The sequence below is a fragment of the Aythya fuligula genome, chromosome 2 (assembly GCF_009819795.1).
Source record: "Aythya fuligula isolate bAytFul2 chromosome 2, bAytFul2.pri, whole genome shotgun sequence".
NCBI classification, from domain to species: domain Eukaryota; kingdom Metazoa; phylum Chordata; class Aves; order Anseriformes; family Anatidae; genus Aythya; species Aythya fuligula.
Window position 1 is genome coordinate 6,237,434 of NC_045560.1, and position 27,976 is coordinate 6,265,409.

At 41.9% G+C, this 27,976-nt stretch overlaps 1 protein-coding gene across 6 annotated transcripts in view; it reads left to right on the forward strand.

Moving 5' to 3' along the window:
• Positions 1 to 27,976, forward strand: part of LOC116486531 (sodium channel protein type 5 subunit alpha-like) — a 208,478-nt gene that overhangs the window by 130,517 nt on the left and 49,985 nt on the right. For 5 of the 6 annotated variants that reach the window (XM_032182836.1, XM_032182841.1, XM_032182835.1 and 2 more), the window contains 2 exons: positions 8,597 to 9,067; positions 23,052 to 23,198. In XM_032182836.1, coding sequence (XP_032038727.1) covers positions 8,597 to 9,067; positions 23,052 to 23,198 — 618 coding nt within the window. The remainder of the gene's footprint in view (positions 1 to 8,596; positions 9,068 to 23,051; positions 23,199 to 27,976) is intronic. The other variant, XM_032182839.1, reaches the window with a different exon arrangement.

Here is a 27,976-nt window from a genome sequence, read left to right on the forward strand (position 1 = left end):
ATAAGGACCTGTAGAAAACTGAATGGAAAACTTAATGCAGTCTTTGGTCAAGGCTGGGTGTCCCCGGGTGTAGGATTTCTGTTTTAAAGGGAAGGCACCAGGAAGGAGAGATGGGGCAAAGATCTGGAGTGCTGATAGCGTGTGCCCCTGCACTTCTCTGTTTGAGCATCCAGAGCTGCTGCTGTGGTCAGGGCTGCACGGGCTGGATCCCACTCTGCCGTGACCATGCAATGTCCTCTGCAAGTGCCCAGCTTTGCAGGGTTGGGACTGTGTAGTCTCTGCCTCTCTACAATGAGCTTCTTTCATATGCTTAGACATTGTGTGGTAGCTGGCACAACAGCCGGTGAGGTGGAATTTGCATATGAGCAGGGAAAATATTCCAAGGATAATATGGGTGTTCCTCACCCATAATCACTCCTTGCTGGGAGCAGCAATAGCAAAAGCTCTTACAAATGTACAGTCAGCCCAAGCCTGTGCAGTCAGTCTTCCTTTCCAGTTGTCTTCACATCCTCATCACCATGGCAGGCAAACAATTCTCTTCATTTAGCACAAAGTAATTGTAGTCTCTTGGTTTGTAATCAAGAAACTTTCTGTAACTTCCATAAGGCCATTGGGGTCTGTCGAGCCTTTGACATCTTGGACACGGTTGTCTTTCTGGGAGAGGTTTGCAACTGGGCTTGTCTGATAGCACTTCTGTTTGTCTAGGCTGGTTTGAGAAGTCCTCAGCAGCCCTGGTGGAGTTCTTGCTATGCTGGCAAATTAACGTTGTTGTGATATCTAATGAAAAACCTGTGGGAACATGTTTAGTTTTATGCTGTGACTTGACTTGAGCAGTGGGAAGAAGTTACCTGTCTCTGCTCACCATCCCACCCTCCTCTCCAAATTCAGACTTGGAGACTAAGATTTTCAGATCAGAAAGCACTTGGTTTCCGCAGGCTTGTCTTTTGGATTTTCTAAGGGGCTTACCTTCAAAAAACCCTGGAAATACATCAGCAAATAAAAAAATTAAATTTGTTTCAGTAATCTTGACCAGAACTTGTAGTAGTGCAGTTTCCATGCAGGTTTATACCCACTCAGGTGGAAAACAGATCAAAAATATGTAACAACACCAGAGATCCTCCAGGTTGGGCAGGCAGTGCCATGGGTTGCTCCAAATCTGTGTGCCAGCATGAAGAGGATGGAGACAAGTTATTGCAGAGTCTGGAGATGAGGAGAGGCAGAGATTAGGGGCTTGTCCCTGTGGGATGGGAGCTGGGGAAGCACCAGCCTCACCTCCCTGCTCATTCTCCCCCTCCAAAAAAAACATTTCCACCACGAGGGTCAGCATCTCAGGCTGGCAGCAGGAGCAATTTTATGTGGTGGCCTTTGCCTGCTGCCTGCTCTCAGAAGGATGTACCCATGGCAGGCCTGGCAGATCCTTGTACTTGCCCGACTTTATATCTCTGCTGAAATCAGGCAGAGATGAATGGCAGCTTAAAGTGACCTCAGAAAACCCCTCTGTGACACAAAGGTGCTGTGGAGTGTAATTAATGGGCCTAATCTACCCTTCCATTACTCAAGCAGATTTATTCCCTTTGTAAAATGTTGAGAACAGCACCGAGGAGTCTGGCCCATTAATTATAGATACCCCTCCAAACCCTGAGAGGAATCAAGTGGCCGTTCAAGCACCATTGGACATGGGTGAGCCCAGCTGACACCTAGCACCACTGCCCTGCCTTGTACCATGCAAAGGCAATCGGACACATGAGAGCTCACTGAAACTGCAGGGAAATGCCTTGTCAATAGCTGAAATGGCAGACACTCAGCAAAACTCTTAGCTTTACGGTAAATAGCACAAAAATGTTGATGGGCTGGGGGAAGCCATTCATCTCACCTGGTTTCTGAAGTCAACCACGCAGATGGCTACACTTGTATCAGCCACCCTTCCTATTCTTACTGGTAGCTGGAGAACAAAAGCACTTTTACTCCTGTTTCATCTCACCTGTGCAGCTATCAGTTTTAGGATGAGACACCTTGGGCCCAGGCTTATCTAATTATTTGGGCTGGGAGTAGTCTGCCTATAAGGGGAACCCCAGGTGCCTTTGACAGATATGTGTGACCACCAGGTGTACCCCAGGACTGCACTTTTCAAGTGTGCTGCCTGTGACAATTATTTTGTGCAGGCAGGAAAAAGGTACACGGGTAGCTGTGAGGTTGGGGGAAAATGTAGGCCTTCTCTTCTTCCTGAGGGAAAATTGAAATAATTCACCTGATATGATCGAAGTTATAGCCACTTTGAATTGTGGGTGAATTCTGCTATCATACTGCTTCCATTTTTCTCTCCCATGCAGAACATCTTCTTACATTACCATCATGAAGTAGTTTAGTGATCGTACATGAGAAAGAAGCTGATTTTCTTGCATTGTTTTCATTAAACTTTGATTTTCTTGCATTTAAACAGATAAACCTGTTATTCACCAAACAGGTTAACATGGAGTTGATAAGAAAAACATCCTATTGCAACAAACTGGTATTGTAGTGCCCTACAAACATCTCATCTACAACTGCTAGTCTGTCCTGTAGGACCAAACACAGTCCACTAAGGAAGCTGCATGGCTGCAGGGAAGGAAATCTATATTCTCATTTCCACATGTTTTCTTTGCTGATCTTGGGCAAGGAACAGAAGATTTGTCCTTGTCTCCTGCCTGCACCCAGCCAGAAGAACCTCGTGCTGTTCTTGTGGTATCATGATCATTTTGACAGCAAGAAACCAAGATATCACAAGCCTGGGATTATGAATTGAATGCAGGATAAAGAGAAATTGGGCTGGGAGGATATAAGCCTCTTATCCAGCACAAATAGCTGAAATAATAGAAAGGGGAATATAGAAAATAATTGTTCATGTAAATTGCTTTTTGCAGAAGTACTCTCTCAGTAAACTTTGCCCTAGGATGAAAAAGTACAAAAGATTGGAAAATGTACTTCGAAGGAAATAAATAATCCTCCAGCTGCAGAGAGATGGACTAGATGGCCTGTTACTGCAGGTCTCTGGCTGAAGCTTACAACTCATACTGCCTTGGTGCAGGGAAAGCCCCTGTATGAGCAGCTGTTCTTTGTAGCTTCTTGGATTTTGCTACAGCAAACAAAAATTAAATAATTGGTATGTATTGTATTAGGCTTGCTAGAAGGTCTCACTTAAGAGAAAACTGCATCTTTCCCACCTGTGATGGTCAAAGGTCAGTGCAGATGTCCACTGCCATCAGAAAACAAGCAGGGAGGAAGAAAATAAGGTTTTTATATTGGTCAGGGATCTTCATGCTGGTGTGTGTTAACGGATACTGCTGGAGACGTGGTATTGAATAGGTTGAAGTTTACAGGTTCTGTTTTATCCACACACAAACAAAAAAATAAGTACCAGATGAGTAGTCACGATCCCATCAGGTACACTACTGTGCTGTTCTGCCCTGACTTTAGCATGCAGCTGAGTGACAGCAGTGACAATGTGCTGCCACAGGGATACCATTTATTTTAAATGTGATGTGTTTTTTTTATCTATATATTTTTATTTTTTCTTTCTCATGACAGAATTCATTGATTCAGCATGTTTTCTGCTCTGGACCCTGTTGTCATAGAAAAAAAATGCTTAACTGGCTCCTAGGAGAGCCCTCTTTCATGGGAAAACACCCTCAGGTGATGTAGATCCTCATAGCTGCCCTCAGCTGTGCTTCCTGTCCTCCATCTCTTGCAGTGGAGATGACAATACACATCTTCAACCTGAATATTTTCAGTTGTTTGAAGGGTCCTGCGGGCAAAAGAAGTGCTCTTGACAGCAGTACCCAGACTGCTGTATTTTGTGAACACCACTCTCTCTCACCCCCAAAAGGTCCCTTCTGACTCTGCCTGCTAGGTTTTATCCAGTGTGGTGCAGATGGGAACATCTGGCCTTAGTTGCTGCTCAGTGTGAAAGACTGGGTGTTTGGAAATCAAGCTGTCTTGTTTTGTTGGCAGTGTGCTGTCAGGACAGATCCTGCAAGAGGAGAAGCCACAGAAGTGAGCTCATATCAGATTCTCTGCAATCAGACAATACTGATCAGACAAAACTGAAAACCTTGCCTTGGAGATGGTTTAACCCTGCCACTGAATTGGTGCAGGTGCAACACTGTTCTTGATCCTAGCTGAACAGAATTATTCAAATCTGCAGAATTGTTTCAAATCTGCTGGGAAGTGCCCTTATAGTCAATGAAGAGATTTCAGCCTATACTCAGTGCAGTGCTGAGCAAGGTGCCAAATGCCCTCCACTTCAGTGATCCTAATAAGAGTGCAGGGTAGAGAACACATTGCTGGATCGATGTACAGGAACAGCAGAGGATTGCAAGGGTTGCACGTTGTTTAACTGAATGAGACATGGAAGGCTAAATACATAAAGATTTATAACATTCCATTTTTGCCAAATCAAGGTAAATACAGGAATGGAAGGGAAATGAGGTGGTAGTCACAGGCTTTTGCTCATAAAGTATTGTAACATCAGCATCAGAGTTTGAAGACAGCTATTCTTCAAGGAGGTTTGAGCAAAAGGTGTCATGTAAAATTTAGCTGTCTGGTTATGTCCTGTGATGTCTGGGTTTGGCAAGTTGTATTGGTTATTTGGTCTGCACCCATTAATGCCCTAGCTTCAGTCTAATTAAGTGGTCAAGCTAGCCTAGACTTCATTAAGTATCTCCAAAGATGGTTCAGCTCTTCAGCATCTCCTGGGCTGCCAGACTGGCTCTACCCTCTACAGACATCCTAGGAAACTCCAGCTTAAGCACCTCAGGGAGGCACCTGACATAAGGCTGGATGAATCTGATCCTTGGTGCCTTATAATGGCATAACCAGAGTTGGTGGCTTTGGGAAGGCATTAAAAGTGAGAAAGCCTGTGAAAGCATGATGTACTGGCATTAGGGTAAGTGCTTAACATCATTATGCTAAAGGATTTGGGGTTTCTTTGAGTGCATCTGTCATTTGATTCCTAACCTCAAAGACTGAAAAAGCGACCTGCTTCCAGAGACGGGATGGTCGCTGTCACTGGAAAGCAGATCCCTTTTCAAGGGGATCCGGATGGACATGCAAATCTGCCATCGCTTTTGAAGACTGAATTAGTCTTTAGTTTGCTTTTACTTAAACTGAAAGCATCGCGTTGGCAACCAGGAGGACTGGATATTATTAGTAACCTTTTACAGGAAACATGGTGTGTCATGGGTTGAGGATATATTTTATTTTTTTTTTCTAGAAAATGCAGTGCACAGTGAAATGGGGGGAATAAGTAAACATAAAGTGCTTATACAGCAGTTCACTCTATTTGAACACCCAGCATACACCTCTGAGGTTACCCGCTCATAAAGGAAAGGGGGAATGATATTTGAGACTTATTTTTGGCTAAAAGCATGAAGTGCAAACAGCTCTTTGTACAAAATGTCAGCTGCGTTTCTGAGAAGCAAACAACATTGCCTTGATAAGCTGTGGTAAATAACAACAGTAAGTATGTTACCACCTATTATACACACCTGTAAGTGTATCTGGATAGACTTCTGTAACTGTAGTTTGACATCTGAAATAAATATTAAAAAGTAAAACAAGGCATTTCAAACAAATAATTTTTCTCACAGCAGAACTAAGTATAGGAGGAAATTCAGCTTCAAATAGCAAAATTTATATGCCTACATGGAGGTGTTTATGTACAGGGAGGGAGTGCAAGCTACCACTGTGGTCTGGAGATCTCAGACTTGGCTCAGTTTTGTCTAGTGCCACTGGGGATGCTGTAGGGTGTCCATCCTGGCCTTCAACTAGATGCAGTTCTCCCAGTAATAGTGTGTAGCATCAGCCCAAGTTACCTTCTGCCTAACTTACCTCTGGATGATTTGGGCATGCCGGGGTCAGCTGGCACTAGATGGCTGCCTACTGGCAGCTGCACACAGCCCCTAATGGGGTCACCTGTATTTGTTCTGGACTTGTTGATTATCCTGTGAAACTCTTCTGATTGAGACGGGGCTTAGATGCCCATTCGAGTGCAAGTTTTGGTGGTTGTGGCTGGAGGGAGCTGCTGTCCTTGAAGCATGTGTCAGTTCCCTAAACACCATCAGTCTGATGCCTGCTGTGGTGCCCTGTCATGCCCTGCTTGGATGTTAGCTACAGATATAGGGGTACACATATCTCCTGTAGGTATGGTGCTGATGTCGCAGCCTCAAACATCAACAAACACCTCTAAAGTAACTGAATTAAAACTATACTGTCCAGAAGACTTCTGTTCTGCATTTCTCTGTCTCTTTCCATCCTCCTGCTCCTCCATGTGTCCCTAGGCTGGGAAGGAGACACATTCCAACCTCTGCCTACACTGATGGCCTGGGCAGTGTCTCATTCTGCACAGGTGCTTATTTTCAGGATGCTTGTATCAATCTGGTTATCTCTCAGACCTCATCCCTCTATCAAATTTGCTTGCAAATGGCTAAAGTGATTCTGCCAGAAACTTTTGTTGAGACCATCAACACACTTATTTGTTGATGGTCTCCCACCTGCTTGGCAATATATCCAGTGCCCGGGTTGTGAACCACCTACTGGAGAACATCGCTTGAGTACCTCCAAATGGGATGTGAGATGAACGACTGATTTCACGAGACAACCACAACGACAAGAGGAGACCCATGCAAGCTCTCAGTGACACTCCAATATGATGGACCAGCTAAGAAACAATTAGCTTTAATCTCACTTTATTTCTGAGCAGGGCTGTGCTCAGTAAAGCACTGCTGTATTCAGTAGTTCGTAATGGACACGGGCATCTGCAGCGCTGCTGACTGCTTTCGTTTATAATCACGGTGATTGCAATGAGTACGTTATGAAACAGGACTGACAGGACACTTGAAATAAAATGTCACCAGAGTGATTAAGACCAGGGTAGTTCACAAAATTCCAGCTCATGTGTTCTGAATATTTGAAGGAAAGAGCTGGTGAGTAGGGGGAGAAGGGGGACGACAAGACACAGCAAAAGCTTCTGGCTGTTTGGTAAGGCTCTGTTAAATATAAATACTTTTTATACTGTTTATTGTAGGCTAGCAGACTTTATCAATTTAAAATATAATGAGAAAAGCAGAAGCCAGGGGACTTGCAAGTACTTCTTGTAGCATTAAGAGATAACAGAGACAATATCTTCACAAAATCTCTTTTATTGCTACAAGGGCAGAAGTGCTGCAACACTGAACTCTCCCTTGCATTGCTGGCATCCATTAGCCTTGTTCAGGCAGCGGCTGAGTTGATAGCAGGCAGTTTGGTCCTAGGTTATTTTGGGTGGGTATGTTTTAGCTGATACTGGTTTGAGTCACCTCTGCACCATTCCCATCATCCCAAGCATCTCCCTCTGGTGTGAGCTTCTTGTCCATGTCAGTCTGGCATGCAAGCCATGCTTCAGTCCTTCTTAGACCACAAACAGGTACAACGTCACATGCAGCAGCTGGTAATCACCTGCAAGATGTATCATGAGGAATGGCCTTCAAAGAAGAAATTGGTTTTATTTCTTGGATATAATTAAATTTAGTGGGAAGAAAAATCAACACACTAGATGGGGAAAAAAAAAAAGTAGCTTAAAAAGTCAAATACATTACTGAAATCTGTAGTTGTATATAATCTTGAAGTTCTCTGCAAGCCCAGGTAGATAGCTGTGAAGTTGCAGAAGTAAGAGGAAACCAACTTGCAGTCTCTGGTTCAGTCTGAATCTTACATATACCTGTGAATATCTTTAAATATTTTTCTCCTGATTGGTAGCAGCATTTCCGGGACCAGGCCTGCTTGCGGGGTTAGCCCTGTTCAGTTTTAGCCGCATTAATCCAGGGTGTGATGGCTCCTTTTTCCTGCAGGGCAAATGTTTTGAAACTCTATGTTCTCTTAGGTATTTATTCACTGTCACAGTAAGATTTCTTTGGCCAAGAGGCTATTTAAATCTAGAGTACCCATGAAAATACATACAAATATTTAGAAAAGTTTCCAAATATACTATTAGGGTAAAATGCCATGCATACATATATCATAATGTACTATGAAATGTAAGTAACAATATTCACACTGAGCAAAATCTTCCTATATACATTATATATATATATGTATATATATTTTTTGCACATGTAAGCAGTACACTTCTGGATGTCAGTAATTGTTGCAATTAGTGATTTTCACCAAGATGAAATACTAGCAATGACAGGAAATTCATTATTCATTCATATCAGCTTATAAGAATATTTACACTACAGAGCTTCCAATGAAAATTTAATCCCATATTCTGTTTCTCAGCTTTTCCTTTTTTTTTTTTTTTTGTGTGTGTGTGTGTGTGTTTTGGGATGCTGGAGGGAGAAAGGGAATATCAGTATGGGTACTTGTCCATACTAAACTTCTGTACCTGAAATTAATGTTTTTGGAAAAGTCTGCAGGCCTCCATTCCCAGTGAAACCACCCATAATTAGAGGCAATCCCACAAATGCTGATGATGTTTGTGCAGCACAGATGAGACAAGACTCGGATCCTCACACTTCCAAGACCAAAATTTGCCCTCCACATTCAAGAGTCACTAATTTCCTTTTAACTTTATTTGTTTCAGGTGCTCAACCTGTTCCTTGCCTTGCTGCTGAGCTCTTTCAGCGCTGACAACCTTTCGGCACCAGATGAGGATGGAGAGATGAACAACCTGCAGCTTGCTTTTGCTCGGATCAACAGGGGTCTTCAGTACGTGAAACGCACGACGTGGGATTTTTGCTGCAATGTCCTCCGGCATCCCAAGACCACAGCTGAAAAGAAGGCAATGATGAAGCTTGCTGCTCAGAATACAGGTGCCCTGAACAACTGCGTGAACAGTCACACAACTGCTGAGTTTGGCAAAGACATGGAGAATCACAAAGAGAACCACACTGAGGATGGGATGAATAAAAATGGGGATAAACACCTGGGAATTACAGATAATGATGATTTCATGACCAATCCTGACCTGTCCATTTGTGTTCCTATTGCTGTGGGAGAGTCTGATATTGAGGAGGAAGATGAGGAGCAGAGCACGTTTACAGAAATGGAGCAGGTAGGCAATGAAAATGTTTGTTAGCTGCATCTGATTAAGATGGCCTTTTTTCCCACCCTTGCTCTGGATCCATGGCTCATAATGCAAATGTGCTATGGCCTAATCCTGCCTTTGATATGTTGTTAACTTTAGAGGAAGTTACACCTGCATATCCAAGAGCAAAATTCAGTCTCCAACAAGAGGCATTCCCTTCCTTTGCATTATTTGAGCTTGTTGATATTAATTCTTCTAACAAGAGCAATTAAACCCTTTCTCACACAGGAGCCTGTTTTTCTTTCAGCTGAATCATGGGAATAGTACAGAACAAACCTTAAGTTCCTCTGACTCTGACAGGGCATTTTCTTGGTGTACAGTACTGGGGAATGGCTTGGTTCGATTTGGGTAACAGGAATTCAGGGCCAGATATTTCTGTTAAATAAATCTAGGCAGAGTCTGATAAGACATTGTGCCAGAAGAAGTGAGAAGATATGGAGTCATATGTATCCAGACAGGAAAAAAAAAGTTATTTACTTGTTCTTTGGTGTTTTCACATTTTATTGTTCCGAAGAGCTCTCAGTAGTAATGGCTGAAAACTTGTGTGTGGTTTGAAATGTTGGTGTAAAATGGAGAAGAAAAATCTTTATGGGAATGGTTTTCCTTCTGTCCTCCCCCCTTAACATATATAGTTAATGTGGATCCCTCACTCCTGTGGTGTCAGCGGAGATGTGTGACATTCAGCAGGCTCTGGATCAAAGCTCTTGTTTCAGATTGAGTTGTCAGGAGGGATCCCCCATCTCCTGGTCAAAGGGAAGAAAGATCTGAAGTACAGGAGTCCTTAGAGAAGGGATGTCCTAAAAAAGAAAGCCCTGAGGAAGGACTCTCTGCCAGGGAGGCAGGCACAAATAGGCTGTTAAATGTTAATTTCTGCTACTTCACTGAGGAAATCTCTTTGGTGCTGGTGCATCTGCTCACCAGCAGGTCTTAGGCATTGAGCAATCCTTGGGGAGCGTGAGGGCAAGGGGTCGGAAAACTCTATCAGCAAGCCCCACTGTCTGAACAGACTTCTAGGGAGAAAAAAAAAAAAAGTATGAAATTTTTGGCAAACAATTTTAGGGACTATTTTGTATCTCTTTTTTTTTTTTAAAAAAAAAAAAAAAAAAGGAATACATTTATGGAAATGATCTGTGGATCAGTGTTGGTGGCACATGATAACCCACAAAGCTGACTACGTTTTCAGGGCTTTTTGTGGGTTAGCTGTATGCTCAGTGAGTGACAAGGCTCCAGTGAGGTCCTGTCCATTGCTTCCCTCTTCTCACCGAACATAAAGCAGGACTTCCTAAAACCATATGGGGCATGAGTTGGATTAATTCTAGGGATAATATATGTTTTTTCTTTGAAGCCTTTTCCTATTCCCAGGCTTGTATTAGTTAAACCTACAAGAGGAGAACACTTGAAAAGTGAAATATACAGTAGAATTAGCTAATCTGCCAATACTGACTAGTATAAATATGTATCATAGCATGTAAGTGTGTTTAATTCAGGATTTTTTTTGTTTGACCTTTTTTTTTTTATACACACATATCTACTACATCTGGCAGAGGGTCACAATTGTAAAAATTCTCACCCTTTTAATTACAAGGCAGAGAAAAGTTTGTTGCAACTTTGCACGCAAGTGTCCGTGAGGGCTGGAAGCATGAGCGTGTGCATCTGCACACACATGTATGGTGTGTCACTGCACCCCACCTTGCTCAAGGTAAATAAGTGGTCACAATTGGAAGCTAAACTGTAGCATGGAGGATTTGGGAAATTTACAGCTTATAGTACATTAAAAATATAGAAATGTGGACTTCTGTTTAACTGCACAATGTATCCATGTGGGTGTGTAGGCATGGGACAGATGGAAGTCCATTTTATGCTGTATAGAAAGTAAATGTGGAATTGCAGGTTTAGGGAGATCTATTACAGTCATGAAGGAACAAATTGATATAGGAAAACAGTCATTTTCATGAAATAGAACATAATAAATAATAATGGATCTGAAAATATTAAGAAAACTTTTTCAAATGGTTCCAATTATATGGAAGTGTTATCATATATAACATAAACATTGAGGATTCCAAGTGAAACAAAATAGGAAGAAACAAACCAAATAGGAGAAACAAACCGAAGTACTAAGTTTGCACACTGCATCGTTTTGTGAAATGTTCAATAAATATTAGGTTAGTATTGTTGCATTGCCATGAAATATTTGGATTTTAGTGAAACAATGTAGTCACTGCTAGCATGTGCATGACGTAGAAGGAAAGGGGTTGAGAAATATATTCATTAGCTTTGTCACCAGTGTTTTACAGGCTTTGATGAGCAGCTGCTGCAGGTCACTGGTGTTCCCTGGTGCGTAGCCCCGATCAGTGGTGTTCAACCTTTGTCTGCAGAGCTTAGGGGACTACTCCTGGAAGGGTCCCAACAAGAAGCAAGTTCACATGTCCAGCACTTGCTTTTGTCAAATGTCTAGTGAGGAAAATATGTGCACGTGAGAGGGCTCCGGTTCAAAGACTCAAATTGTATTGGCATAATAAATAAAAATAGGAAGAAGCTCGACAGCAGAACACATAATTGCAGGACAATCTTTGTGTTTGTTTTCCTGCAAGACCCTAATAAATTTGCACAGCTGTAAATGTCTCAAAAAGGAGAAGAGCCGTGGGAAAACATACTCTGAAAGACCTGTCATTTTCAGTGGTGCCCGTTCCAAAGACATACGTACGATCTCTGCACTCACAAATAAATAAATAAAATCCCTTTATCAACACATAGGTTACTGCAGAAGCATCTATTGCAGCTAGAGGTCAATATTAAATCCCAGCTCCTTGAATGCATTATTGTGGCTATTACAATGTGCAAGCTTTTGTATCAAGGGCACAGAGGGTTAAAATTCCCTGCTTTTTATCAGAAGCCTTTATCCTGTGAGCCCATCTCTGCAGTGGTTCTTACCTCCTTCCTTCAGAATGGTCACGATAACCATAGAGAGAGAGCTCTCAAAGGAAAAACAATGTGAACAAAAGCAAAATTTACATGATTGCACTGAAAGGGCACAACTGCGGTGAGGTATCTTTTTGTGTAGAGGGCATCATACAGAAATTAAACAAGAACTACCAAGGGTACGTTAAACATTCAAATCTATTCTAACTTTCCCCTAATTATAATCCATATTTTTACATATTTAAATATTTTAGCATGTACAAAGAGGATGTGCATGTAGATTTACTGCTGGGGAGAAGAAAATGTACCCTGCTTCACTTTAAAGTTGTGGGCTGACCTGGAATTTGGCAGTCCTTTGGCAATATTGCCAGAACCTGCCTTCCTCCTCATGCATGCAGATTTTGGTGCAACTGCATGGGTAAAGAGGCAAAAAGAAATGTATGGAAAGGGAATATATTCATTGCATGCTTCTCAAGTGTGTGGCTGGGTGAACCTACACAATCCTTACATGTCCTTCCCATTTGCTGTGTCAGCTGAACATCCAGGGCCATATTCTGAAGCTAAAAAGGAAGGGAGGTCAGTCTCCAGAAGAACCACAAAACTTTTGATCCCAATGAGATATTTTAGGGTGAGGATCAGTTCAGTTTACAGCTCCTGTACCAGTGCTTGTCTCTCTGGGCATCATAAGCCATCTTAGCTAAGACAAATGACCCCCACAGTGTTAGATGAAGCAGTTTGAAATTTCGGGTGACGAGAAACACGTAGAAATGTCTACATTTAAATTTCAGCTTCCATTTCTATCATAAAATCTTACTGGCAGCAGCCATATTTCCCAAAGCTACCCATTTTTGGCACTGTCATCTAGAGGGTTCCGGAGGAGAGAGCCCACCTGATGGCTTTGATTCCTGAGATGTAAGTGAGATGCTCTGCCAGCTCTGAGAGCCAAGAGACACATGCTTATAGCTCACACATATGGTGAAAGGATCAGGAAGAAAAGGTGAGCAATAAAAGTCAGCGCAGGTGTGAGAAGAGGCGGAAGAGAGTGAGACTGAGAAAGGAAACTGCCTTTCATTTTTCGACTTTTTTGAGATGTATAATTTTAAATATGGGTTGTCCTAGCAGGGAAACAACTCCTAAAAGCTCAGCAGCAACCACAGCAACAGTTTGCATCTTCTCAAGGTTCTTTTGGGTTCTCACTTTGGCTTCCTAAGTAATTAAAATTTGGAAATTGTCAAATTGTCGTCTTCAGCTTCCGTAGCATTCCTATGATTGCTTAAAAAGACCATCTTTTCATAGGCAGCATCAAACTTCAGGCTCTTACAGGAGTAAGGAATGCTTTGTGGGACAGTAAGGTGATAGGACAATTCAGTGTGCAATCCACCTGACATGGGGATCCTACCGGAACTCACCTGCAGTTTTACTGCATTGAAAGTTCCAGACATCAGAGGAGTTTGTGCCATTTACATTAGATAAATAAAGTCTTCAAACTTCCTTCTTTATTACTGCTTATCCTGCAAGGTGCCCACAGCTATAGCCCAGAACAGTGTGTGCCTTTGCCACAGCAACATCACTTTTTGGTTCAGAAAAAAAAAAAAAAAAACACACACCATGACAGACTAAAAGGAGGTTCTAGATGAGTAATGCCAGGCTGACATCCTGAATCAGTCCCCAAAGCACAGTGTCCTGAACTTACACCATGGAACTCCATCTTGTTTCTATTACCCCAAGCCTCAAGGACATGCGTGTCTTTCTTCAACGTATTTGGATCATTGTCTGCGTTGGCGAGGTCCTCCAGTCAGCAAATGTCATTAGCACAATGTCAGAAAATGGCTCTAAACTTTGCTTGTTGTTTGAGTCAGCCTGGTAAGGCTGTTATTGCCTTCTCCCCTTTCTTAAATTTAACTGCAGCATGTGTTGCCTTACTCTGACTACTGCCCTCTATCTATGGCATGCTACTGAGAAGAAAATCTATGATGCTGCAGTAGCTAGTGGCTCGTGGCCACATTTGCCCCCTCTGCCGTGACAGAACCAGGCATGGACGCTGTTTTCTGCAGAGATAACACCTCTGCATTTCCCCGTGCGGTGCAGTGCCAAGCCAGCAGCACTTGCCTGCTTGTCTCCAGAAAATGCCATTATTGATTTGTTCCGATGGAGTGGCTAATTGGGTCATATGGAAAGTGCTCACTGCCTGCTGCTGGGATGAAGAAGCGCTTTGCAGCTCCTTCCCCGTTCCTCGACACCAGGCACACACGCTTAGGTTCACAGCGGCCAGGTCCCAGCTCCCACTGTGGCTGATTTGTGCCGTCTGAATCTGCAAAGATGCTCGAGAGCTGCCCCTTCCCACTGCCCGAGGCTTTCCCCTGGATGTGGAAATCCTTAAATGGCAGGGAGTTATTGCCTGCTGGGGTTCGCCTTCATGACCTGGCAGGGAATGTTGCCTGTGGGAAGGGGAAGGTTTTTTCTGTCACCCCTCAGGGTTTCCTGGTTTCTCACAGGATTTTTCTCAGTGAGGGATACACATTGCCTGGATTTTGCACACCCGACAAATATTTGTAACTCCACAAAAATCACTTTCTCAGCTTGGGCTCTGTCAAATGCATCTCCCAGGAAAATCAGTTTTCCAGGCTTTAGATAAGTTCCTACCTCCATACGTGCCAATGACAGAGTTGGCCATGACCAGAGTCTCTATTTGGTGGTACAGCTCCTATATTGCTCTGAACTGGATCAAATCCCCAAGCTTTTATTCTCTTTTTCCCCATTTTTTCAGTATTACTGACTTAATTTGATTTCACTTGACAAGGTGAAACTGTTTCGGATGGCTTTTTTTTTCATGTTTCTACCAGTAAGAGATTAATAGTTTTGAGGGCAGAGAGGACCGTTGGGATCATCAAGTTTTAGTTTTCTCATAGCACAGAGTCAAGGACTTCAAGCAATAATTTCTACTCAGAGCCTGTAAGTTTATTTTCACTGTGATACATCATTTGTGAGATAGAGGAGGGAATTAAATGTCTCAGGTAACAGAGACTTCACCATGAACATCTGGACCCACATCTGTTCCTTTGCAATCATTGGATACTTAACTGTACAATTTCTGTACAGTACAGACCTGTTCCTAAACTGATATGAATTCTGTAAAAGTCAGTAGAATTATTCCAGGTTGACATTAGTGGAGCTGAAATTACTGATAATTGCCCTAAAAATGCCATTGCATAAAGATTTTGGTATAAATTGTTTGTGACGATACCTTACTCTCCTGATAATTCGAACATCGATAAATCAGAGATACCATGAAGTCATATGTTTATTTGACAAGGCACATTAATTTCAGCCTTTTACTGCAGGAAATATCGTTTATTGTCAGGAAATGCCTTTTCAAGCAATATTTATATCCCTGCTGTTTTCCGATACAGTCCTAGGGACAAATTTTCTTTTAGTACAACTGGATAAAATACCTTCGAAGTCAGTTGATGACTCCCCAGTTTATACTGGGAGGAGAATGAACACACGTGTACACATGCACAGTGTGCAGTAAATCTTGCAGCAGTCTGCATGTCAGCTTTATTTGGGACAATATTTTTCTGACCATTAAGTAAGGCAGCAAGCGTTGGTTGTTGTTGTTGTTATTAGATCCAGTTTGCCTGATTTTCTCTCTCTTTGAAAGTGTATGGTTTGGTTTGCATTTCCTGAAAAGTGTGTAGAACTCATTTATTTTCTTTTTTCATATTTTTAGCAATTAAATAGAATGTTTCTGTATTTATCACCTTGGGAAGAATAGCAGCAAGGCCATTAAAAAGAAAAGAGAAAAAAAAAAAAAAGGACTGTAAATCACAGCAGCAGATTTAAAGCACCTCTATTTTGTCTTTGCTTTTACATGTAGAATGGCATTTATATTTATTTCATTTCAGTACAATAGGGCAGAACAAGACTCAGTGTCAGATCTCTCTGCTGACGTGATCGCAGCAGTCACACCACGTATAAAGGTTTTAGGGTGCTTATCCAGTAGACACGGTGCCCAGGAAATATGTTTGTCTACAGCATAGTGCCTAAGGTCCAGGAAACACAGGGAGCTGATAGGAGAAAGAAAGAGGAAAAAAAAATAAAAAGAAAAGAAAAGCCTGGCATTGAGCGAGCCGATATCAGGCGTAGCGGACTTGTCAACATGCATTTGGACAAGAGCCCAGACCGGGGACCATGCGTCAGTCACAGCCTACTGGGTGCCATTTCCCAGGATCCATGTCCCTCCCCGGAGCACAATGCTGCCCAGAAATGAGCATTTCTTGCTGTTTCTGCCTTTGGTAAGGAAAATGCCAATGTTTAACATTTCGGACAAAATGAACAGCAGCCAGTTCTCGAACAGCTCCTGTGCCAAGGGGAGACAGAGGGTGTGTGTGTTCAAGGGGCATGAGGGCTTGACATTACTCCCCTCAATAATGGTCCAAAATAACAACATTTAAAATAATGGCATCTGAAAGTCTGACAGTTATTCTGTTGCTATTGCCTGTATTAAAATAAGTCTTCCTTAAGGATCAAAACATTACCGCCTTGTTTGGGTGAAAGGACCCGTAGTATGTCAGACACTCTCTCAAAGCATGCTGCACTTTGAGGCAAACTTCCAAAATTTAAGCTTCAATCAGAGGAGCCCATTAGTTTGAGTTCTTCGTATTATACTGTGGAGAGATCCCAATTACCAAAAGAAACATAAAGTAGAGTGTGATTAAACTTCAAAATGCAATTTAGCAGAAGGTATTAGCTTGAACTCTGAACAATGAACACTTATGAAACACTTTCACTGCCTATTTAAGCCTATTGAATTGATAACAAGCTAAATTAACTTTGGCAGTCCATCTTTTTGCCAAGTTCTCCCACTTAAACCAATTTTAAGACTGAACCCTTGGAATAATGAATCAATGCTTTATTATGGGCAGTGTGTTGCCCAGTGTGGGAAAAGATCTCAGGCCAGCCAGGACCACACCATTAGAAATAATGTGCACTGCTCCTCCAGGGCCAGAGTTCAAACACGTAAAATGTTCTGGATCAATTCGAGAAAGACCACTGTGAAAGTGCCCTTTTCTTCTTCAGGGGAAGGCATTTGGCAAAGCACCCAGGGTTGGTGCAGAGAGCAGCAGTTGGTGGCTGCACGATGTTTGTCAGGGGAAAAAGTTCACATTTATTCAAAATAAAAAAAAAAAATAAATCCAGGAGGGGCTGGCAATGTGTGTATATACATATATGTATATACATATATGCATACATTATATATATAAACACATTATATTGGAGTGTGTGTGTACATATATATATATGCGTATATATATACACACATGCCAAGATGGCTTGGTACCAGAGGAGTTTTTGCTGTTAACACTCTCTGCTCAGCAGCTGTGGTTTCTGGCCAGCCTTAGCCACTCTGAATTTTAAGGCCCAGATTCTGGTATTTTTATCCAGCTGCATATTCACAAATACTTTTTTTTTTTTTTTTTTTTAAACAAGTTCTCATCTTTGCTTCCAAATAGCCTACAGATTTCAGGGAATAAAGCTGTTTTATAGGTCCACCAGGAGGACAAGTCCTGTATTTAGCTACACAGGTGTAAGTTCAAACTACAGTGGTGTTCACTCTGACTGATGACAACACAATTGAAAATTCCCTTGGGAGCTGTGAACATCCAAATTAAGGACAGAATTTCATCTACCGGTACAGTCACCAGGAGCTGGGCAACAGGCTTGCATTATATCTGATCTCTCAGACTGCTGTATCTAACCTGTTTTGTCTGTGTTGCTCTCTGCACGCCTCTGCTAGTGGTTTTGGTTTTAATAAATGAGGTTCCTGTAAAGGCTGTGTCATCAAGAAAAAGAAAAGAAAAAAAACCAACACAGATGGAATTACATGGGAAATATGAGCAGGACTTTCTCATTCTGATGATGTTTTATGACTGAGTTTGCATCACATTGTGACTGGCTTTTGCACAGGTGAATGGTGAGAGGAAAGGCTGGGAAGGGGAGATAAGGACTGAAAAGCTGGGCAAAAATCAGAGGCTAAGTTAGTCTGATGTGAAGTTGTTGTTGGAGAGATAGAGCTGGTGGTGTAAGATGGAGAGTGGGGATGCCCCCTCATATCACCAGGTTTAGATGTTTCTCTTTCCTGCTTTCATACCTATCCACCCTTGCTGATGAATTTGCAGCCCCTAAATTTTGTACAGTCTTCCTGTGCTGCAAACTCAAGGTAGGACTTCAGGCACTTCACATCAGCATCACAAATGCTGGTGACTGATAATGAAACATGCTTTTAAAGTGCCACATGAGTCCTGTCCCTAGTGCTGTGCTCTGATATTGCTTCTGGTTTTCCTGTGATTTCTCATTAAACTGAGCAGTAGCCACCCTGCTTTGCAGAAGTAATTCCTCAAATGGGGGCAGAGAGATTCCTGAACATGCGCGCTTAAAATTGACAGCTGTGTGGCAGCCCTCCTTTCTTCCTAGCAGAGTAAGTTTTATTAATCTTCCCCATCTCATATTAAGGAAGCAAGGGGATTTTCCTGATGTATTTGGTGTTTTTTCTTTGCATGCTGAACATGCAGAAAGATAAATCCACCGATTATATTGGTGCTACAAGGATTTATATTTATTCATGAGAGGGGAACCAGGATCATAAATGATGGTAGCAAACCCCACCATTTGTTTCCCTGGATCGAGGCTATTTATTTCTCTCCCATTTTAGCCCCGACTGTTGAAGTCTTTTCAGACAGAGTGAATTCAGCATATCTGAGAGCTGTCAGCTTGACAGCTCTGCTGACTGTAGCCTCCTGTTGACTCTACACACGAAACAGGTGCTGCCCTGCCAGTAAGGCAAGCTCGCTGCTTTTCAGCAGCACTGCAATCTGCTCGCCTCTCCCCTTGTGCAGAGGTAGGATGCAAACAGTTCAGTTTTCACACTCGTTTACTCCTTGGCTTCTCTGCACAGGAAGGGTGCCAGTTACTCGATGCAAACTGTTGCCCAGAAAGGATGCCAATAGCTACCAGGCACAGCAATTTTGTGAAATCCATAGCTGTCTGCAAGGAGGAACATAAACACCAACAGTTACTTCCCAGAGTAAACAACCCTCTCGTAACTACATGTGTTTCTCCACTGAGCTGGGTTTGCTCTACGTGAAAAACTCCTCAGGATCCTATTATTGTATTTCATATCCCTGAACTGGCCATGGGAAGGTTTGCAGATTAAAATATGTTCTTGACTATTTGAGGACTAATTGTAGCTGTGCTGAATGGCATTTCTTGAGCAGGCTGTGTCATAGTGTTGGTCATCTCCAAATGGCTAAAGCAGAGATGCCTCTGCTGCCAGCATCCTTGACTGCGAGTGGTTCTTCCTGCAATGAGCAATGTCCAAAACTCATCTTCAGGGTGCCAGAGGGATGCATGAGCCTGGTGGGGAGTGGAGAAGACACATAAGATTGTTGTTTCCCATTGCACCATGGACTGAGTAAAGGGCAGTTCGTATTTGCACTGTCCCAGCAGCGTTAGGCGATACCCTGACCACCTCATAAAATAAGTTGAATTAACTTCATCCTGCACCTCCTTCATCTGTGCCCGCTGGATCAGCAGTGACATTTGCAAGTGGGGAGTGCTCTAGCCCAGTCCCCAGTCCTTACCTCCCCCGCTTGCAGGGAGAGGAAGCTTCCTGCTATCAAAGGCTTTGCACGTCTTCTTTCCCATGACAGCCGTGCCTGGGGAATCAGGGAACAAATGCTCCGAGCTGGGGTCATGATCTAGGTAGTGAGTGAAGTGTCAGGAGAGCCCATCCGAGCAGATCCCCATGTGAGAGACAGGCCTGGGGATCATCTTTCTAAATTTGTTTGCACAGGATGGAAAAAAATGATATTTCCATGGGGAAGGAATAAAGCGAATCCACGCCGATGACAGGTATTTGTCCTGGTTTGCCAGCAGCAAGTCTTCTTTCCAGAGGAGCGGCATTTGCACTAATCCCCATCTGAGCCCGAAACAATTAGCTGATCCGTGCTTTTCAGAGGCAGGACGTGGTGTGGAGCCTGTGTATTTACTTGTGCCAGCCAACAAGTATGTGGGTCCGTGCACACGCACACTTGGGATGTCATCCAGATCGTGCTCTGTTTTCAATCCGGTTGCTGTTTTTGTGGTGCCGCAGCTGACCTGCAGCGTGCGAGGGGACAGCGCTTGGTCCAGCCTCCTACACAGGATAAACCCTCCTACGGTGCTGGCAGAGCACCTCTTTTTAGGGCCCAGAGCCGAGCAGGGGTGAGCAAACTTATGGTTTATCCTCTAAAAGAGCTAACGCCTGTCCCAGGCTCCCAGCCGGCCATTTATAGGCACAAAGTTTTCGTACTGCTGAACGGTTTTACTTTATAAATAGTGAAAACAAGCGAATCAATAAATATTACCATAATGTGTATTGCCTTGGCAACATGGCACTTGATACAAAAATTAAAAACAAATTATATAAACCACCCACGGTGGGGAGCTTTACAGGAGATAAACCTGCTGCCATTGCTGCCAGAAGAGCAAATCATCTGGAAGCAGAGCAGAAGCAAACAGCCCAAAGTTAAACAAAACCCCAGCGAATGCACCCTGCCCCAGGCAGATTCCTGCTGACCCTTGGGCTCTGTGTGCTGGAACTGAGACCCTTCCATCCCATGGCAGCAGCTCACCAGGGCTGGCATCAGTCATTTGCAAAAACCCAGTTAATTCCCTAACCCTAGTGGATAATTTGCCAGGATATACTCCATCAGTACTAATTAATATTAACTTGTCAGATGCTTGCTACAAGTGTGATTTCTGGGAAGTAGCTGGGGCCATGTTTCCTGGAGTTTAGTCTCTAGGAAATTGTTCCTAAAATCTTGGTGCCACGGAGAAGGTTTAGCCAGTAGAGAAACGGTGTAAGCTTTGCATCTGACGCTAGCTTAATTATTCAGTGCAATAATTTGCTTAACAACTTGAATATTCGTCAGATCAACTGAGTTACACAGTCTGTTCTCGTACACGGCTTTGTTTCTAATGAATCTGAGTGCACAACCCTTCTGCATAAGTGAACTCGAGATGTCACCCGGGATTGCCTTGCACTTTTAACGTGACACGATTGTTCCTGTTGTTTTAGTGCTATAACTGATACCCTGCCATTAAGATTACGTGGTACTAAGTTGTATGCACGTTGCATAAAGGAAAAAAAAACACACAACTTTTTTATGGCTGAGCGCCTTATTGAGTATTCTCTGCTTTCCATGCTAGCATCTCTCCTGAATATTACAATATTTCCAAAGATGCTCTTTAAAAAGTGCTACTTTTTGGCAGGGGCTCAGTGATTATGGAACACTCTCCGGCTTGTGAAGATCGGTGCTAAACTGTGCCTAGAAATCGCATGCAATACATTCTCATGCAGAGGGTACAGGCTTGCACATGCATACTTTAATTTATTAAAGCTAGATTATATTTTAGACCACATGCCCTCTGAAGCAGGAAACAAGTAATTTGATTTTGAATTAATTTGCTAGAAACGCAGAACAACATTTGAAAGGATTGGTACAAACCTGACAGTCCAAAAGTATTTATACAGAGAGAGCAATTTGCTTAACCAACTGCTTCCTTTGTGTCATCTGTTCTCTCAGATAGTTATATTTGGAATAAAGTGTTTTTCTGCTGCTGGTACCTCTTGAGGGACTTCCTGTGGTGATGTGGCTTTAGAACTGAGGCAGGTAGGCTGTGGCTCCCTGGGGAAGGGAAACTCACTTTAATACTTGAATAACGTCGAATGTCACTCAAGCCGAAGGAAAAAAAAAGGTGGACAAGTGAAAGATAAATAGGTTTAAATAATTACTGTTGAAATCCTGTTATGCTTGTAATTTTTTTCTCAGCATGGAAGTCCTTCTGTAAGCAATTCAGCATAACCCTTTGAAATCAGCTTGAGTTTTATTAATATTTTAGTAGCAGCATTAGTAATGGCATGAACGATGGTAGTGCTGTGATGAGCTGTGGAGTTTTCAGAGCAACCCCTCTTGCAGGTGAATCAATAAAACTGAACTGATTTACACCAGCAGTGAACCTGGGCTCCAGATGCAGGGGCCAACCGTGCAAGCATGCTCTCCTCTGCCATTAGTCCTGGCAGCACTTCTGGAGAGCTCAGAGGCAATAAGCATCGCCCCAGGATGGCGTGGCTGGATTTAACGGCACCACTTGTACCGGCAGGCACTGGGGCCAGTCAGATGTGTTTGCAGGAAAAAATGCTGGTCTGATTCCGCAGCGCATTCCCTTTTAGTGCAGTACTTAAGGATGTGCTCTCCTTTCAACCTGCGGTTAAGTCCCGCTGATATCAGTGGGTGCAAAGTAGTCTGCAGTGCTTTGCTGAACAGGCGCCGCACACGTTCCTGTGTTTACCTGCAGTTTTTTTTACATCTACTTTTAGATACCTTTTATCTCTTCCTGTGAACTTGGCGTTTTCCTTCCCTTCCATGTGTAGCTTGTCTTCTCAGGGTGAGTTTTTTTCACATCGTTTCAAGCAGCCCCGTGGCAGGGCTCTGGGTGTTGCACTGGTGCCTTTCTCCATCTGTGATGCTGAATATCGCTCAGTCACCTGGCTTCAGAGTACACCCCTCAAGTTGCAAAAAAACAAACAAACAAACAAACAAACAAAAAAAAAACAAAGCACAACCCCTTGTTTGAACTACAAGCCCTCCTCTGTGCCTCTGGTCCTTGGAAGAACCTATGTCACCAAACTGGATGGAAAGTGGAGAACACAAGGAAATTTCCTCCCACAACAACAGCTCAAAAATAATAAGCTGGTCTATCTGTAATTTCCGATTTTACAGACAGATATCTTGACACATATAGTTGCTAAACCTGAAAAATTACAGCATAAGCTTGTGTAATCTTGTTGCTTGCCATTTTTCCTTAAGACGTCATACCCTGACAAGTATAGTTCAGGCTATTTTCTCTTCTAGCTGGGGAGTTCTCCATAAGAAATAAGCATGCTATCAAAGAAAAAGAAAATAAACCCATCTAGGATTATTTCCAGCAGGAAAAGCAGCTGCAGCTGAGGGGGCAGCGATGTCAAAGCCCAGGCGCCCGGAGTCAGAACTCTGAGATTTGTGAAGAGTTAAGTGAGTTGCACATGGATAAGCAGTTGAAGGCTGAGCCACCACCTCCAGTAGGGCAAAAAGAGGTAACAGAAACCACTTTCCTACCTGATACTGCATGCAATTCATCACACAAGCTCCATAGTGCATGCCACCAATTTTTGTGGGGGGTTGGGGCTTGGAAAATATATATTTGTCAATTGTCAGGGAAGCAGAAGCACAGTAGGTATTACAGTCTTACTAAAGGATTGTGTTGTTATAAAAATCATTGAAAAGCTTGGAAAATGTGCATTACAAATTAAGATGGGATTTTCTGAGGCTTTGGAAAAAAAAATCGGTAATGTTACTGTCTTATTTTAGGAGAAAATGCGTGTGTGTTTAGCCCTTGAAAACTAGCTCCAAGAATGGCATCTGCTGACTTGGCAGATCTGTACCTGGAGTTCACTGGAGGGCACCTGTTCTGTGTAGCAGATTACCATTTCTTTTCCTGTTAGCACTATAGACCCAAGAGAGGTTCAAGAATTTAAGTAGCTGACATGAAATTACTAATTATACAGTAAGCCTCGAAATCATTCAGTTATTATTGGCCAAACTGTGGATAGCTCTTTTTTTTTCTCAATGTGAAGACTACATTGACGTTTATTTTCAATTTCTAGGATTATGTTGTCTTTATAAACATTAATATCCCACTTGATGACTTGTTGAGATTTTTGTCTCCATTCAGATTTAGTATTTATTGATAGAACATTGCATTTATTATTGAAGAGTGATCTTTGAAATCAGAAACTGGAGGTTTTGAGCCATGTCCTGGGAATTTGGGGAACTCCATAGTAGCTTGAGACTGGAACCAGTGGTAGTCTGGGGAGTTTGAATTAATGAAAGGGAAAGAATGACTTAATATCAACATCACTCCTTTCCTAGTTCTTCTATAAAACTGCCAATGAACTTGTGCCCAGCAGGAGCAATCCCATGCAGAAATTTTGACAGGTCAATGGAAACAAGGCTGCTGCAGAGCCAGAGCTCACCTTATCCAGGCCTGCTGATTCTTAGTGTCACATGGGGTGGAATTTACTGAACTAAATGTGGACATCTGCATCTAGACTTGTCATCTGAGACCCCTTCTGTAGCCAACAAAGTTCGGGAGCAAATATAGTTAGGTAAAAGTGTTTCATCTTCTCCTGAAATCAACGTTTAAATTAGGTCAGATGAATCATATTTTAAAGCACCTGTTTCTCTCCAGTGACTATAAAGGGAGCCCAGGGTAACTAGCTGAGCTGTGGCGATCTACACTTAGGTGAGCTAAACTCCACTGATAACCACCCAAAATTCTCTAGCCGTGAAGCAGTTCTGTCAGGGGCAATCCTCACCAGAATAGTTCTTGGCATACTGAGCTTTCATCTTCAGAAAGAAAAGGTCCAGTACTTTAGAGGAAGGAAACTTTAAGCATCTCATATTCCAATCTCAGGGAAAAATAAATAAATAAATAAATAAATATTTACCCAAAAGAAACATTAGATTTTAAACTAATGAGCTGAATTACAACAAGTAGGAATCAGAAGACCATCTCAGGAGTTTTTTCTCACAGGGGATTTGGTATCCTTCATGTTTAACCACATTTGTAAGATATAAAAACCCTGTTATATTAGCATGAAGGCCTGAGAACTATGTCCTTTCTTAGTGTTACAATGAAATGTCATGATAAGACAGGAACATTCTAGTTCTGATATATTCAGCAACATCGTGATAAAGAAATAATCCCCATTTCCTCCCTCAACTTTCAAAAGGTCCTGGAACACAAATGTCACCTTTCTATAGTAGACTATAATTGATTCTATTTGTGGCTTCTTAAAGAGAGGTGGAGGAATATGGCAATAATCCAGGGATGACTTGAAATCAAACGGAAGTTCACATGAGGCTATGAATACCAACATGAAAGAGCAAAGCCCAAAGGATGCTATTTTTGAAGGGTAAATCTTGTGTGGACATCACATACTTACAGTCCTTCTGTTCAGAAGTAATCTTTCTGCCGACACAAAAGGGCATGATAATCTTTTTGATGAATGCCCAAGAACCCGGGACTAGCCAAATAAAGCCAGCAACTGCAAGGAAGTAACTTAACGGATTTGGTACGCCCAAGAGACAGGGCTTTGAGTTATTCAGTCGCTCACAGGAAGCACTGAATGTGTTCTGAATAAAACACTGTTGATGGCAGTAAAGGATACATTATATGATTAAAAATTCATCCCATATAAATCAACAGGAAGACACCATAGAAATAAAATCGTTGATGTCACAGGTGGATAAGACCTCAGAGAACATACCCGTTAATTTCTTTGCCAAAACATCGCCCCGTAAAATATTTTGTACAGCCTTGTGGAATCTACCTTTAAACATATCAGGCAACTTAGACTTCTTCATTTATCAAAGAAACAGTTTACTCAGCTAGAATAAAAAATTCTCATGCTTGGGTGTATTGCCTTGATAATCATCCTATTTTTTTTTTCCTTTTGAAATAGATTTTTATTACTCTCTTTTATCTGGCATTCTCTTTTTATGAATTAATATCACTTAATTTAATAGACTGTTATTAGCTTCCTTTTGCATTTTGTTTACTCCCTAAAGTCACATGCCATTGTTCCTCCTTTTACCTTTTTCTTTTTTCTTTTTTTTTTTTTTTTTTCAACTCCCTCATTTTTTCCTCTTTGGAGTTGTTTTACCAAGAACTAAACGCAGTACTCCAAATGAAATATCCACAGAACTATAAAGAGAAGTAGTATCTCAGTATATAGACACAATACTTTCATATAGGATTTCTGCATCTTTATATTCCACTACAAAATCATGTCTAATTTTTTAAATATTACCCCAGGTGACTTGTGGTTACAAATTTTCATGATTCCCATTGAATTTTTTCCTGAACTATTTCCTTTGTAGTGTTTTGAGTCAATTCTCATTTTGCTATATTCTCTCCATGTTTCACTTCTCACTTCATTTCTCCTTGGTTTCAATACTCTCTTCAATTTAATGTTATCTGCCAATATAAGAATTATATTGGTCAGTATATCTTCTGTATCTTTAGTGAAGATAATGCTGACTCTAAGCCCTACATGTATCTTCCTCTGAAGACAAAGTTTTTGTTACGTTTGGGTCCTTAGGATGGCTTTTCTCCATACAGCAATGGGTGAATCAGAGCCAATTACACAATATTTCAAAAGTAGGCTTTTCTATAATAGAAATATAGGTATTTTATTAAGATTTATGTATCATCTGTCAGTTTGCTGGATTAAGGCTGTGATCTTCAAAGGGAAGGGAGAGAGGGAGAAAGATAAGAGAGTTAAACCTTCAGCAAACATCAACTTTCAATGAGATTTCAGCTTCTCACTGCTGCAGGCTTCTTAAAAAAAATAATAAAAAAAAAGCAGCATTCAGATCAATTTAGCACTATTAGAGACACAAGTGGTGTCTGACACAAGAGACACAAGCCCTGTCCAGCTACTTAAGACAGAGCAGACCACTCAGAAACGCATTAAAAACTATCCTCTGCAGCATGAATTTACTCTCAAGTGGGAGGTCTTCCAAAGAGGCTCCTGATGTTGTCTCTGCCTGGCATATCTCCTCCACTCACTTATTCCAAGAAAGAAAGAGGACATTCTGTATTCGTCCTCTTCATCTTTTGGCCTCCTTATTCCCTGTTTGTGCACAGCACCCGTGGCAGACAGGAGAGCTGCCTCAATGTCTTTATGTCTCCATGACTTTTCGCTCAGCTGGCCTCCAAGAAAGTACTCTCCTTTTCTCCACTGTTTGTTTAATTAGCTTTAATCATGAGCTACAGCAAGAGTTTAGTGATCTGTGGTTCCCATGATTATTCCCTTTTCCTCTTCTCTATACTCAGTATTGTGTTTACTTATTGCTGCTCTCCTGGGCTCTTTCCAGTTTTCCATGAGCATTATTGATTGCTAATGGCATGTTACCTTAGTGTTTCAGATCCCTGTATGCCCTACAATGTGCGTTGGCTGGATCTGCTGATTTGCATTTGTTTCAGGTTTTCTAGATATTTCTCTGCTTACATTTCCACTAGTTCTAACAAGCTCTCACTCCCTTTTTATTGATCGCCTTGTTGGATTCTTTTAAAAAGGGTTTATTTTCTGAGGCAACTGAATTTTGATTAGTCACATCTCCCTCATCAATTGCTATTATGTCTCTTGCTCTTTTCTTTCCATTACCGAGTTCATGAAAACATTAATCCTTTTAACCTTTATGGCAAAGAGTAACCTTTGCTTCTTTTCCTACAAGCTTTCCTAATCTTTCCCTCCTCTGTTGTATGTATGGTTCATTCTTTTTCTAGTCCGTATTCAGACCCTCAGAGCTTTGTCTAGTGTTTTCTGTATCCATGTTCGCTCCCTCTTCTTCTTCCTTGAAGGCTTTTCAAAAGAAATCCTGTCTGTTTTGCCTTGCATGTTCCCTATCTCCCTTTGACACTGATGGATTCTAATATTTTCTGAAAACTCCTCCTGATAAATAACTCTTGAGCATTCTTGATTCTTTAAGATGTTTTCCCTGTGGTCTAATATAATTGCACTGTGTTCTGCAATTGTGTTCTCTGAATTTCGTAACCTGTCTCTGCTAAATGCAGCACTCTCATTGACAATGCTATCAAGCTGACGTTGTTCTCACAGTTTTCTTTGATTTCTCTCTGTTGGTAAGAATTATATCCAACGAGGCTTCTTTTCTCATTGGACCTCCTATTTTCTACATCCTGCAGCTGTATATGATTTAGGATTATTTCAGTGATGCGTGTTTTGACGTCTTCATAACAGAACAAATAATGACTAAATGCATTCCCTAATGAACAGTATTAGAAAGT